Raw genomic sequence first — 15,959 nt, 5'->3', positions numbered from 1 at the left:
AACCGCAGACTAATTGTTGCTGCAGACCACTGGAAAATGCTTCCTGCCTAAACATTTAAATGTGCCTGCTGGTAGCTTTACATAATGTCAGCCTAATTATTGATCACTTTCTTTCCATTATTTGTTCGTCTTGCATGCAAATGAACATTTGTTTATTGTGATGTTTGTTAGTGTTTAATTAAAAAAAAAAAAAAATCCCTTTTGAGTAGTAGGTAAAACATATGGCTGTGGTGTTCGCATTAGTTTTTCTTTACATTGTTTGCTGATTTCAACAGGCAACAAGAATGGATCAACCAGCAAAGAGAAGATATAGAAAGGCAAAGAAAACTCCTCGCCAAACGAAAGCCCCCCTCTACAATTGGTGTCCAGTCACCAGTACCCAATTCTGAACAAAAGCAGAGGAAAAATAAAGCCGTAAATGGAGCAGAAAATGATCCTTTTGTAAAACCTACTTTACCACAACTGTAAGTGTAATGTTATGTTTCCTTCTATTTAATTAAATAATTATTTTTCCCTACACTTGCTCACTGAAACAAATCACTTCCCTCTTGTCAGCATTTTCCTAAGGGCTTCTTCATCAGATCTGTTGATTAGAGGTACAAATCGGGCTACTGTTGAGCTTTGTTTGAGGTGCCCTTGGGTCCTTGTACTTGACTTCGTCAGATATGCCCCTCAAGGCCTCATCAAAACTCTACTGGAGGCCCTGTTGCAGCTTATTGGTTTCAGACTGAAGAACCTGCACCAGCAAAACCTTTCACTGGTTAGGTCCCTTTGAAGGGTGTTTTGTTCAGAGCTTCTACTAGCCTTTAACACCTTCTCCATGCCTTGAGCTCTCTACCTGCTTCTGTCCTACTCTTGCCAACAGCCATTTAGCAGTCCTGCTATGGTCTCAGGTGTCCGTGTTTAAGGTGCTATGCAGTAATCTGCACCACTCCACTCTACCTCTGCGCTCTGTGGCACTGTACTCTTAACTCTACACCAATGCGCTCTATACAACCACTCTGCATCAGTGTACACTTTGTCGCTGCTCTCTGTCACAAGACTCCATTCTATACCACTGCAGTCTCTGCACCCTACGGCACTATACTATACTCTGCCCGGCTCTACTGTGCCCTGCGTGATGCTGCATTGTACAGTGCTAAACTCGATGCTAATGCACTCTACCATGCATGATGCTGCATTATATGCCACCAAACTCTGCCACTGCACTTTAGTGTGCCACTCGTCTGTCACTCTACGCAACTCCACACTATGCCACTCCAGTACATGACACTGTGCCACTACACAACACTACTCCACTGTTCGCCATTCCATTCTACAACACTCCATGCCACTCTCCTCTACACCACTAACTTTTAGCCATGCTGGTGTGGAACATGGCTAGAACACACTGGCAAAGCCAATAGCTCTTGCATAGTTGAGACCTATTGGCTTTGCCAGTACTTGTTTAATTTCTGCAGTAGCCACCCTCCTCGTTTCCTCAGAACCTAAGAGGTTCCATTACATATGTCTCATTATATATGCTGCCAGCTTCTTCTATAATGTATATGGGGGAGGCAAAAATCTCTTCACAGGAAGGAAAATCTGCAGTCCTCGACAGATCCATGTTTTGCTGCTTTAAGGCTGTTTCAAATCCACTGTTTGGCATCCACGCCTGCTGGGACTTCAGAGCTAGCAACAGAACATGTCGGATTTCCTCTCTCTGGTTGGCTTTTCCATAAGGACACACTGCAGAACTGTCTGGTCTGACTCGCTATGCTTGTCTTTTGACCTGCTTATTGAGGATTCCCATTGTGTTCATCTTTGGGCATCATCATAGCAGCTGAACAAAAAAAATGTTTTCCTTATTTAAACATTGTTCAAGACTGATTGCACTGTACAATACCTTACATGTTAATCTGTGTTAAATACAACAATTAAAAAAAATCAAAACCCATTGAAATAACACCTCAGGTCTCGCAAAGCAGCTCCTTAAAATCCTCTGTACATCTGTGTTCATGTTTCTCCAGACTCTGGTAGTTTTTATAGCATACTAAAGGTCTGTTAATCCAGGGGATGCAGAAGAGCACACCACCAGATAAAGAAAGTAAACGCCTTAACTGAGACGAAAGTGTACTGCTATGAGCACAGTCACTTTGTGGTGCATTGTAAGCTTGCAGGCACTGCTAAGGAGATGGAATAAGTTAAAGTAGGGAACAAATGAAAGTGCTCCTCCAGCATATGCCCAAGAAGTACAAGAAAATGGAGAACACATTGTTACTTAAGGTGTAGGAAAGTACCCTCTTTTTGGCATGGTTACCCCCACTTTTTGCCTGCTGTCAGTGTGTTTTGACTGTATTCACTAGGATCCTGCTAACTAGGAACCAGTGACTGTGATCTCTCCCTCTAAATTTGGTTGTTCCTGACATAGTACACTCTACAATTGGCATACTGTTGCCCCCATGTAAGACCCTAGTATATGATACCTAGGTACCCAGGGCATTGGGGCACCAGGGGTTCCCCACGGGCTGCAGCGTGTATTATGCCACCCATGGGAGCCCATGCAAAATGTGTCTGCAGGCCTGCCATTGCAACCTGAGTGAAAAGGTGCATGCACCCTTTCACTACAGGTCACTGCACCAGGTCACTAAATCATCCTTATGGTAGGCCCTCCTTACCCGGATGACAGGGTGCAGGTCCCTGAGTGTGAGGGCACCCCTGCATGAGCAGAGTTGCCCCTACGAACTCCAGCTCGATTTTACTGGACTTCGTAAGTGCAGGGAAACCATTTTACCCGTGTACTGGGCATGTTTGGTATCAAACATGTCGGAATCATACCCAAATACTGTTGCCACTATTGGTTGTATGATTCCATGCACTCTGGGGGCTCCTTAGGTGACCCCCAGCTTTGCTCCTACCAGTTTGCAGGGTTTTCCCGGGCAGCCCGTGCTGCTGCCATCCTGGTTTCTGCCCTCCTGCTGCTTGACCACCTCAAGCCCAGAAGGCAGAAAAAGGATTTTCTTTGGGGGTGGGAGGCAACACCCTCTCCCTTTGGAAATAGGTGTTACAGGGCTCGGGAGGAGTAGTCTCCCTAAGCCATTGGTATGCTTTGAATGGCACATTTGGTGCCCTCCTGGCAAAAACCGGTTTGCACCAGTCCAGGGACCCCGGGTCCCTGCTCTGACTTGAACTGGACAATGGGAAGGAGAGTCACCACTCCCCTGTCCATCACCACCCCAGGGGTGGTGCCCAGAGCTCCTTCAGGTGGCCACTTGATTCTGCCATCTTGAAACCAAGGTGGGCAAAGGCCCCTGGGAGCATCTGAGTGGCCAGGTCAGGCAGGTGACATCACAGCTCCCTCCTGATAGGTGGCCACCCTGCTAGGTGCTCAATCCCCCTTCCTGGGCTATTTAGGGTCTCCCTCTTTGGTGTGTCCTCAGATTCGATGTGCAAGATTCCAGCAGGACTCCTCTGCATCGTTTACTTAATCTTCTGGGCACCGGGACTGCAACTGGACCTTCCAGGAACCAACAATCTACAACTCCAGCGATGACTCCAATTTGCAGCATTTTTCCTCAGGCTCCTTCCAGCAACTGCAACATTTCCTTGGCTGCGCACAATCTGAGGGCAACGAGTCTTCAGCCTGCACAAGAAGCAAGAAGGAATATCCCTTGGAGTGACTGAGTCACTCCCCTGCATCCGCAGGCACCAACTGCAACGAGGTGGAACTTTTTCATCAATGAGGGTATGGAGCCTACCCTGTGCTTCCTCGTACCAAAGAATGTCTATACCCTGTGTCCCATTCTAGATATGTCGGTCCTAAACACCTTCCTGTAGACCATCTACTCCAGGATGACTTTCTTGCAGGGAGTGATCTCTCATAAAAGAAGGCAACGTCTTGGAGGCCTCGACCTCAAGGTTGCTGGCTTTTGGTTACCGATATTACTAAGTCATTGTTAGTACCTTCAGTTTATGGTGGTGCAAACGATTATCAGTTCAGTTTTTTTATTTTAGCATGAAATTTGCACCAAGAAAATTTACCAACAGTCTTGCTGTGGTGATGGCTCACCCTTGTTGGCAGGGAATTAATGTTTACCTTTAACTCGGTGATTGGCTGATAAAAGAAAAAACAGCACAGCAATGCCGCCCATACAGAGAAAACAGTGTCTGGATTTCATCAGGTAAGGTTGACCATCATTCAAAAAAAAAAAAATGCACCTATGCAACCTTTTCAGACTCGGAATCATCTGGGAGCAACACCAAACACCCATTAATGTCTAGTTTTTGTAATAGTGGAAGAAGTACAGGTATTTCAGAGATCCATTCCATATGTAAGATGTCTCAATCTCACAGTGTTGAATGGTGATGAAATTGTTGGGCTTGACAGCTTCATGGAGAAAGATGCAAACCCATTAATTTTAAGAGTTTTCTGGCATTCCATTGTCTGCAAGAGATCTAGTGTTTTCTCAAATGTGTTTGGTGGAACATATACGATCTCAAGACCCTTTGCAGATCTCGAGCCACACTTAACACTTACACTGGATCCCACCTTTCAGCGACAGTTGGCTGATCTCACTCACTTCGCCATTTAAGGGAAATGTATGTCTGAGGAACTGCCTCCTATTAAAGTGTAACAGTATTTCTAGCGCCACAAGCTTTCATAAAAACTTATGACAAGCAGAACTGTTAATTGCACCAACAATTGACAACCTCTCTGCATTTGAAAACAGGGAGAAATAAAAACACTTGTTACTAATGTCTCAGACTCCACAGGGATATTTGCTTTCACTTTTCCTCCTCTCCTCATGTCTGTACATGGTGGGGAATGTGAGGAAAGTGTGCCTCTGTGACCCCGATTTTTTTTTTAAATTTTTTTTTTTTTATGCCAACCTGGGCTAGAAGCCCTGGTATTCAGTATTCCTAGAGATTTCACTCATCCTCCACAAGAAGCTTACACTTAGGCTGGAACTTCTCACTCCCCATCGAGCCAGCTTAGGCACCCAGATTTCAGGTAGCTGAATCATGCGATCTTGCATCAATATTTCTAGAGTTTGGCTTTCTGACAGAGATTTCTAGCGAAGGATGCTTCACCTTTTTTAATATTCTCCAGGTGTGCAAGTGGACCTGGAAACAGAAGTAGTACTTCTGTACCTCAAAAACTGGTGCATTGTGCCTTCGCATTGATGCAGTTACATGTGTTGGGTCTATATGGGTGCCAATCCTGCACACTGACGTCAGTACCTATCTTTCCGCGCCACCAAATGCGGATCTGGACCTACTTGTCTTTCAAGCCTTGTAGGGTCCATCACAAACCAATGCCTGTGACAGATACCCATCAGGTGTCCCTGTGGGCAAAGCCATGACTCACTGGCCTGCCACAACTGCACATCTTATTCTAAGGACATCAAAGAATGCACAGCAAAATGTTGCTAAGCTTGAGAAGACTGCGCCAGGGCATTAAAAATCCAGCTCTGCACCCAAGGCCCACTCTCAGTCCCGTTCTTTTTCCTGGAGTCAATGGAACGGCTCCAGAGGTTAATCTACGTTGCACCTCAAGCCTTCAGGTAAGTGCAAGAAACAGAAGAAATCAAAACTGCATTCCTCTCCTTTGCATCACTCATTTTCCGGACCAAGAGAGAGGCCAGCCCCACCCTTCTTGAGCTTGCTCCCGAACTGTTTCAAAGCTGATACTGCAGCTGGTCCCAGCACGAACTGACTTCAAAGCTGATACTGCAGCTGGTCCCAGCACAACGAGAATTTCCTAGGCCCTCATCCATGCTGTGTCCAATTAAAGAGTTATGTGCAGCCATACTCCAGCTCTTTGGTTCCCTGCTGACTCCCTCTTGCACGTATTCAGGCCCAAAGGAGCCAAAAGGCTTTCCACCTAGCATACCGACGGCGGGTCCACCTCCTGGTAGCTGGAGCCTCTGCACTGGTCTTGCTTCCAACTCCATGGCTTATGCTGCAATCCACCCCTGCTCGTGCACATCGATTCTTAAGTCTACGCCACCACCTGAAGGAGGTGCCCCAATAGTCGTCTCTGACGTCGTTCTCACCTCGACCGGCCTCGCCCCCAAATCCGCCCAAGGTGCTACTTCCTCCACTTGAGTTATTAAAGGCTCGGTATCACCCTTTGCATTCCCATTTTAGGGCTGATTCTGATAATGGCTGTGATTTGGATGAGTTTGCTTAGCCCTACCAAGATGACTGCTGGTATGAGGATTTGCTGGAGGTTAGTGGCCTCAATACCTCCTAGGTGGTGCCTTTTTTTTCTCCCCCAGGCCAGCCACAGAGAAATCTGCTTCCTACTCCACAGTGATGCATAGGCCGAAGTTCTTAACCTCCAGCTCCCTACCTTGGACGTTAAAACTGATGTTCTAAGGAAAGTCCTTCAGCTGGGACAAACCTCTTCTGATGCCCTTCTTCTCTTTAACGAGGCGCCGACTAGTACTTTATTTGGGGCTTGGGCCAAACCTTGCTCTGGCCACACTCTCAATATACAAATTGCCAGATGCCTTTGTCCTGCCTCTGCCCAGCCCACCTTTTCTTTTGCAGCACCCCCCTCTGGAAAGCCTAATGGTGCAGACTTAAGCCCAGACATGTTTCCCACTACTCCACCTGAGAGGAAATCTAAGCAGGAAAATAAGGCTTTCAAGGAATCCATGTCTCCCTTTAAAGAGCCTCGACCGACCAGTCTTAAGAGATACCTGTAGGAGATTCTAACACAGGAGCAGAAAGAAAAGACAGAATGGGATCAGGACACACAGGTATGGGAAAAGGAGGAAGGTATATTTGGCTTTGACCCAGAGGATATAGAAATAGAAGACAAATGCTTTGGAAAGTCGAGACACTCTCCTTTCGGAGGAGGAGACTTATCCTTCAAGGCCTTCTCCTCATGATCTCTTCACATGCCGACTTGTAGTGAAGAAGGCAGCTGAAGCCTTTGGAGTAGAGATAGAGGTGGGAAAAGAGGAGATGTGTTTAACAGCATGTGTGGCTGTAGGTACACATGCTCTGCATGCTCCTGCCATCTAGTGTTAAGTCCAAAGGGGTGCAAGCTGTTTTCTTCGGGAAGCATTTCGAGTCACAGGATCAAGTGACTCCTCCTCTCTGTGATAGTGCAGGCCAGTGAGAAATTGAGTGTAGAAGAATAGAGAAATATGTCCATGCAAATGTAACTACATATGTACAAATATAATTGAACTGGAATGACCACAGGCATCCGGGGAGGAGGGAGGGCGCATGTGAATCTACAGCACTATATGGCACACAGATGCTTACTGGGTATGTAACATTTCCGTTCGATGGCATGTGTGGCTGGAGATACACATGCTCTGCATAGACTGTAAAACAGTCCCTCCATAAAAGCAGTTGCTAGCCTGTGAGAGTTGCAGTTGAATGGAAAAGTGTTCGCAGCACAGCCTGACATATGTTTGCTTGCTGACGTGCTAGTACATCCGCACAATGTTTTGTGAATGTATGTGGTGTAGAACATGTAGTAGTCTTACAAATGTCAGCTATAGGGATATTTCCAAGGAAAGCCACAGTGTGGCACCTTTTCCTAGTAGAATGTGCTCTTGGAGTAGCAGGTAATGGTGTCTTTGCTTTCGCAAAGCAATAATGGCCCTTCATTTCTTTAGAACCTCCTTTAAAAGAGGCAACTTTCAAGACCAAAGAGGGCAGGGAAGGCACACGTTTGCTTCACAGAGCCAGAAACAGCCAGGATCTAGCTAGTTTCAAGGCCATGGACCGTGGCAACAGCTGAAACTTTCTTTTCGAGGCAAAAGGAAATCAAGGGGTGGAAATTCTATAGGATCTGCATCAGGATCTTCAAAGTTAATAAAGCTTTAATACCTCCAGTCACAACACACCTGTTTTGGAGGAAGTGGGGAAGAGGGGTTGACATAAAGGACTTCCTAAGAAACTGGGAGGCCATTTCCATGAACAAGTGGGTTGTAAACATAATTTGTTTTGGCTACTGTATAGACTTCATTCAAAAACACTAAAATGCCAGCACTACAAGACCAGCTGCTAATCCTACTCTGAGCTCCTTGCAAACAAGGCGGTAGAAAAAGTGCCAAGAGAGGAGATAAACAAAGGTGTATACTCAATGTACTTTTTTGTGCCAAAGGGAGACCTAACCATGCGCCTGATCTTAGACCTCGGTTCGTGAAAAGATATGAACAGAAAAGAACAGATTTCGAATGGTTATGTTGTAAGACATAATTGATTTGCTAGACGAAGGGGGCTACTTACAACAATAGATCTGAGATGCCTGCTTCCATATACCCATTCACATACCACACAGGAAGTACCCCAGATTTTTATTGGAAGGGGTACTCTCACACTACCAATTCAACGTTCTGTTCATTTGAATAAAGTCCGTGCCATGGGTCTTCACCAAGACACTGGCAGTGGTAGCCCCATACCTCAGAAGGCAGGGTATACTTGTCTGCCCATGCTTAGACGACTGGCTGGTCGGTCAGACACCTTCCAACTTTGCCAGGAGATTGTGATGAGGGTAGTGACCCTTCTACACAAGCTGGGCTTTACAGTGAGCTTGGAAAAATAGTCCACAAACCAGGAAAACGTTCCTGAAAGCAGACATCGACATGCAACTGACAGGGAGGGTTCAGGCCATATGAAGGAAGCTGGCTCACTTTATAGTGCACTAAAATGAAGTTCACTTGTTGAGAGTCCAGTGGATCCCCAGTTGCTACTGCTGAGGTGAAAGTAGATAGGACTAATGCTGTATTTGTGGTAGTGTGGATGAGCAGTTTGGCTTATCTGAGGGTAGTGCTAGGCATTAGTTGTACTCGGAGGCAATAAATGAGACACACACAAAGAATAAATCTGAGACCAATTTAGAAAAATAACAATTCTTTTTATATATGTTTCAAACCGAAGAACTTCATGTTCACGTAGGTATACTTCAGTATAAATAATTTGCAGTTTCAAAGAATCAACACAGTGCAATTTTCCAAGTTCTTCTCAATGTTATCCTATGGAGGAAAATAATGATCACCAAACACAGGGTTAACGACGACTTAAAAAGCCAATCTCAGGGAGCACTGATCAGAACCATACCTCAGGTCACACCTGGCAGCACTGGAGCAGCCGGGTGCCGGGGTGCAGTAAAGCATCAGGAGCCCAATGGTTCTCTATGGGAGTTGGACCACGTGACAAACAGGCTGCAGGCTTTGGCTAGCAAGCCAGTTGGGGACAACAAGCAGGTAGGTAGTAGACTTGTGGTGCTCGGACGTAGTTGCACCTTTGGTCCTCTTCTCCTGTGGCCAGGGGTGACAGATGCAGGGGTGTCTTTAGGCGTTGGGTTTTCACATCTGGGAGCACTGGCGGTCAACAGGTCCTCTTTGAGGCTGCAAGTGTTATTGGGGAGTCCGGCAGGGGTGGACTGTAGGAAGTTGGCTCTGTATGTGCTATTTCAAAGTAAGGAATAGCATGCACAGAGTCCAAGGGTTCCCCTTAGAGGTAAAATAGTGGTAAAAAGAGATAATACTAATGCTCTATTGTGTGGTAGTGTGGTCGAGCAGTAGGCTTATCCAAGGAGTAGTGTTAAGCATTTGTTGTACATACACATAGACAATAAATGAGGTACACACACTCAGAGACAAATCCAGCCAATAGGTTTTTATATAGAAAAATATCTTTTCTTAGTTTATTTTAAGAACCACAGGTTCAAATTCTACATGTAATATCTCATTCGAAAGGTATTGCAGGTAAGTACTTTAGGAACTTCAAATCATCAAAATTGCATGTATACTTTTCAAGTTATTCACAAATAGCGGTTCCAAAAGTGGACACAGTGCAATTTTCACAGTTCCTGGGGGAGGTAAGTTTTTGTTAGTTTTACCAGGTAAGTAGGACACTTACAGGGTTCAGTTCTTGGTCCAAGGTAGCCCACCGTTGGGGGTTCAGAGCAACCCCAAAGTCACCACCCCAGCAGCTCAGGGCCGGTCAGGTGCAGAGTTCAAAGTGGTGCCCAAAACACATAGGCTAGAATGGAGAGAAGGGGGTGCCCCGGTTCCGGTCTGCTTGCAGGTAAGTACCCGCGTCTTCGGAGGGCAGACCAGGGGGGTTTTGTAGGGCACCGGGGGGGACACAAGTCCACACAGAAATTTCACCCTCAGCAGCGCGGGGGCGGCCGGGTGCAGTGTAGGAACAGGCGTCGGGTTCGCAATGTTGGTCTATGAGAGATCTCGGGATCTCTTCAACGCTGCAGGCAGGCAAGGGGGGGATTCCTCGGGGAAACCTCCACTTGGGTAAGGGAGAGGGACTCCTGGGGGTCACTTCTCCAGTGAAAGTCCGGTCCTTCAGGTCCTGGGGGCTGCGGGTGCAGGGTCTCTCCCAGGCGTCGGGACTTTAGGTTCAAAGAGTCGCGGTCAGGGGAAGCCTCGGGATTCCCTCTGCAGGCGGCGCTGTGGGGGCTCAGGGGGGACAGGTTTTGGTACTCACAGTATCAGAGTAGTCCTGGGGTCCCTCCTGAGGTGTCGGATCTCCACCAGCCGAGTCGGGGTCGCCGGGTGCAGTGTTGCAAGTTTCACGCTTCTTGCGGGGAGCTTGCAGGGTTCTTTAAAGCTGCTGGAAACAAAGTCGCAGCTTTTCTTGGAGCAGGTCCGCTGTCCTCGGGAGTTTCTTGTCTTTTCGAAGCAGGGGCAGTCCTCAGAGGATGTCGAGGTCGCTGGTCCCTTTGGAAGGCGTCGCTGGAGCAGGATCTTTGGAAGGCAGGAGACAGGCCGGTGAGTTTCTGGAGCCAAGGCAGTTGTCGTCTTCTGGTCTTCCGCTGCAGGGGTTTTCAGCTGGGCAGTCCTTCTTCTTGTAGTTGCAGGAATCTGATTTTCTAGGGTTCAGGGTAGCCCTTAAATACTAAATTTAAGGGCGTGTTTAGGTCTGGGGGGTTAGTAGCCAATGGCTACTAGCCCTGAGGGTGGGTACACCCTCTTTGTGCCTCCTCCCAAGGGGAGGGGGTCACAATCCTAACCCTATTGGGGGAATCCTCCATCTGCAAGATGGAGGATTTCTAAAAGTTAGTCACTTCAGCTCAGGACACCTTAGGGGCTGTCCTGACTGGCCAGTGACTCCTCCTTGTTTTTCTCATTATTTTCTCCGGCCTTGCCGCCAAAAGTGGGGCCTGGCCGGAGGGGGCGGGCAACTCCACTAGCTGGAGTGTCCTGCTGGGTTGGCACAAAGGAGGTGAGCCTTTGAGGCTCACCGCCAGGTGTGACAATTCCTGCCTGGGGGAGGTGTTAGCATCTCCACCCAGTGCAGGCTTTGTTACTGGCCTCAGAGTGACAAAGGCACTCTCCCCATGGGGCCAGCAACATGTCTCGGTTTGTGGCAGGCTGCTAAAACTAGTCAGCCTACACAGATAGTCGGTTAAGTTTCAGGGGGCACCTCTAAGGTGCCCTCTGGGGTGTATTTTGCAATAAAATGTACACTGGCATCAGTGTGCATTTATTGTGCTGAGAAGTTTGATACCAAACTTCCCAGTTTTCAGTGTAGCCATTATGGTGCTGTGGAGTTCGTGTTTGACAAACTCCCAGACCATATACTCTTATGGCTACCCTGCACTTACAATGTCTAAGGTTTTGTTTAGACACTGTAGGGGTACCATGCTCATGCACTGGTACCCTCACCTATGGTATAGTGCACCCTGCCTTAGGGCTGTAAGGCCTGCTAGAGGGGTGACTGACCTATACTTGCATAGACAGTGAGAGGCTGGCATGGCACCCTGAGGGGAGTGCCATGTCGACTTACTCGTTTTGTCCTCACTAGCACACACAAGCTGGCAAGCAGTGTGTCTGTGCTGAGTGAGAGGTCTCCAGGGTGGCATAAGACATGCTGCAGCCCTTAGAGACCTTCCTTGGCATCAGGGCCCTTGGTACTAGAAGTACCAGTTACAAGGGACTTATCTGGATGCCAGGGTCTGCCAATTGTGGATACAAAAGTACAGGTTAGGGAAAGAACACTGGTGCTGGGGCCTGGTTAGCAGGCCTCAGCACACTTTCAATTGTAAACATAGCATCAGCAAAGGCAAAAAGTCAGGGGGCAACCATGCCAAGGAGGCATTTCCTTACATGGACCAAGGGTAAACTTGAGCTCTTGGGAGCCTGGGGACGTCGTTGGCACCAGTGACCCACCTCAGCTGGGGTCACAGGTGCAGTGGTTCCTGTAGCTGTCGGATTTTCTCTCCACAAGCATGTGGGAGAGGTGGCCTGTGTGCACAGACTACAGGCGTCATAGGGGAGACCAAGAGGGTTGAGACCACACTGGACTAAATCTCTGGGCAGCTGGGGTCCCACATTGGCACCGTTGGTTCGCTTGACCTCACCAGGCGCCAGAAGTGACGACTGCACCAGAGTCCAGCAGCTACAGAGTTTTTTCTTTGGAGTTTTCTTATTGCAATTCCCCTGCCCACGGGAGACTTTAGTCTTTATTGAAAGATGGACGAGTTTGCTTCTTGTGCAGGATCCTTTGAAGTCGTCAGGCCGGAGAGACTGGTTTCAGGTCAGCTGCTTCTTCTTTTCCCTTTTCTGCAGGTGCAACGCTTCTTTGTCCAGGTCTTCTTAGGTTGTCGAAATCTGAGTTCTAGGTTTCAGAGGTGCCACATAAATACTCAATTTAGGGGCGTAATAGGGAGTGCCAGACTGTAGCCAATGGGCTGACCACCTTTAGGGTGACTACACCCTTCTTATGACCACTTCTGCTGTGAAGTGGGCATAATCCTATCCCTAGTGGCCTAATTTCTTCTATATAAGATAGAGTAATTTAAAAAGTAGTGTCCACTTCAGCTTGCCCACCTTAGGGGTGGGACTGGTTTGAAGTGGGCACTTCTCCTAATTTAACTAAGTTTCCTGCCTGTGCTGGTGCCAAACGTGGGGTCAGAACAGGGGAGTTGGCCATCGCTGCCATCTGAAGAGACCTGGGTCACATTACAAAGGCAACAAGGCCTTTGAAGCTCCCCGCCCTAGAATGTCCATCCTGCCTGGGCGAGGAGGTCAGTGCAGGCTTTTTCTCTGGCCCTCGAGTGCGCTGGCTTTCACTTTAGAGTATCAGAAACACATCTGTGGTAGCTGAATTGGTCAGGACCAGTCTGTCAACATACAGGAAGTTGGTATGTTTTTAGAGGGGGTGGGGTAGGCTGGGAGGTGGAGGGGGAGGTTACTCCTAAGGTGCCAATTTTTTTTTTTTCTTTTTGTTTTTTTGTTAATCCATCACTGGAGTCATTTATTATTTTGAGAAGGTTGATTTCAAACATCACAGGATTCGGAGAAGCCATCGTGTAGCTGGGAAGCTTGTAGTGACCAGTGTCCAGCACATGCATTTAAAATGTCTATCCTGTGCACATACTATGTTTGAGAATCGACAAAGGCATAGCAGGGGTATATCGGCTCATGCAGATATGCCCTCACATGTAATATAATGCGCCCTACCTTAGGGCTATAAGACCTGCTAGAGGGGTGACTTTAATTTATTGCATACACTGTTTAGGGACATGGCACACAGGCTGTGTGCCATGTTGTTTTTAGTTTTGGAAGCACCTGCATAAGGTTGCTGCTGGGTCCCGCAGAGTGTTACAAGTTGCCCTGAGGGGCCCTCTTCAGTACCCATGCCCTAGGTACCAGGGTTACAAAAGGGGATCAAGTGACCAGGTGTCTTGTTTTAGGGAAGGAGCGCACTGGCAGTGGGACCTGATTAGCAGGAATGCAGTGCACGGCTGTCAAAGTTGCATCTAAAAACCAAGCAAAAAAGTGTGGGTACTGCACTCAGCTCCCCTACACCATACTTGCTACAATTCCCCTCTACCAGACGTCATAAGCTCTCCCAACACCAGGCTTCACATGGACCAGTGCAGGAATGGTTATACAATCAGTGGGGTAAGGGCTCAGGCACTTGATATGATCTAGTGGTTTTATCAGACTGCCATCATTACAATGGATGCCTGAGTGGTGGGCTGGTGATCACACATGAATACACTTGAGTAAGGGGGTTATGGTCGGAGCAGGAGTCTACCAAACACATCCATTTCCTGAAACTAAAGACTATAATCCTAGCTCTGAAAGCCTTCCAAAGTCAGATAAGGGGGAAAACAGTATATATTGTAATGAAGAATTCCACAGCAATGTTCTACATCAAAAAGCAGGGAGGGAGAGTATCTCACACCCGTCACAATTAGCTCAGAACATTTGGAAGTGTGCTATAGCGGAGCAGATATCCAGTCCCAGGAGTAGAAAACGTTCAAGCTGATAAATGAACTGCATACATGAATGGGAGGTAAAACAGACCATAGTAGACAACATTTTCAGTGTATGGGGTACACCAGACAAAGATTCCTTTGTGACGGAAGAAAACAAAAAATGCTGGTCCTTCGCATCCAGACACTACCCTCTAGAATCACTGGGGAATGCCCTGTCTAAGTTGGTATGGGATTTACACTTCTGGATTTCCACCAATACCACTGATCCAGGCAGTTCTAGAGCAGTTAAAGATCTCAAATATGACCATGATTCTCCTAGAGCCACAATGGCCACCCCATCCATGGTTCTCACACCTACTACAACTGTTGAAAAAACAACACATGGGGATTCCAATACACAATGACACCCTGAATATGCAGCAGGGGTATGCCAGTTATACCAAAGAAGGGGAATTGACAGCATGGTTCCTGAATTAGCCTAATTTGAGCATGTGCATCTACCAAAGGACACACTGCGTATTATCAGGGAGGCCCATAGACCTCCTGCCAGGAGGTGATACGCCTTGAAATGGAAGAGGAATGTTAACTGGTGCCAATCAAAATAAATTGGTACGTAGGATCAATCAAGACACTGTAATAGTTCAGTGCTTTGACACATCTAACAATTTGCAAACTGCCATATTCGTTGCTGAGAGTACATTTATCAGCCATCACAGCATATCTAATGGGCCTACCATACAGAAAATATTATCTCTTCCATTGATCAAAAGGTATATGGAATGAGCTAAGACTTTTTCCAGCAAGAGAGGTTCCCCCTCCACAGTGGAATTTAAACATAGTGTTGCCAGGGTTGACAAAATCACCTTTTGAGCCAGTGCATGAAGCCACACTCAAATATACCTTACACTAAAAACAGTATTCCTGGGTGCTATTACATCTCTAAGGAGAATGAGTCCGATTCAGGCCTTAACAGTGCAGGAAGCCTACATCGTCATACACAACGATGAAGTAATTATGAGAACACACTGAAAGTTCTTAACTAAGGTTATTTATCTTTTTCACATAAATCAGACTATCACTAAATCAGAGTTCTTCCAGAAACCTGCAAACACTCAGTAAGGGGCCCTATGCACTTTAAATGTCAGGAGAGCGGTCATGTACAACATGCAGACAAGGCGCAATATCAGGAAAAGACGACAGTTCTTTGTGTCCCATTCAGATCAAGCCTTGGAGACAGTGGTCTCTAAAAATATTATCTGCTAGATGGATTTCAAAAACGATCCAACTATGTTGTTCCGTAGCGAACAAAGCTTTGCTTGGCAAACTAAATGCACACACTACTAGGAAAGGGGGCTACAATGGCCTTTACAGCTAATGTCTTCATTCAAAAGATATGGAAAGCTGCTTCTTGGGCTTCACAGTATACGTTTACTAAATACCACTGCATGGACTTCCTCTCACAGAGATTTGGAAGTGGGTCAGAGATACTAAAGAACCTTTTTGCTAACCACCACAAAGCAAGCAGTACTGCTACATAATCTGTGCCCATGTTGACCCAAACCACAAACTCCACCCCACCCCCCCCCCCCCCAAAAAAAAAGAAACTTTGCGAATACTAGGAATGCTTCTGGACCCAATCACTTGATGGCAGGATTGTGAGAGGCATGTGAATCAGGAAAAATTTCAAGCTGCAAAACCATATTTACAGGTACGTACCTGGGTCCTTCTAAGTCATTCTCATTGCCCTGGGCTGCCTGAGAAATGT

The 15,959-nt window shown here is 47.0% G+C and overlaps 1 protein-coding gene across 2 annotated transcripts in view; it reads left to right on the top strand.

Annotated features, from left to right (window-relative positions):
* TLK1 (tousled like kinase 1) overlaps positions 1 to 15,959 on the top strand; it is a 618,148-nt gene that overhangs the window by 262,272 nt on the left and 339,917 nt on the right. For both annotated transcript variants that reach the window (XM_069225321.1, XM_069225320.1), the window contains one exon: positions 276 to 464. In XM_069225321.1, the coding sequence (XP_069081422.1) occupies positions 276 to 464 (189 nt within the window). The remainder of the gene's footprint in view (positions 1 to 275; positions 465 to 15,959) is intronic.

The sequence above is a fragment of the Pleurodeles waltl genome, chromosome 3_1 (genome assembly GCF_031143425.1).
Source record: "Pleurodeles waltl isolate 20211129_DDA chromosome 3_1, aPleWal1.hap1.20221129, whole genome shotgun sequence".
NCBI classification, from domain to species: domain Eukaryota; kingdom Metazoa; phylum Chordata; class Amphibia; order Caudata; family Salamandridae; genus Pleurodeles; species Pleurodeles waltl.
The sequence above is the reverse complement of the archived record's forward strand: the minus strand, read 5'-3'. Positions and strand labels throughout refer to the sequence as shown.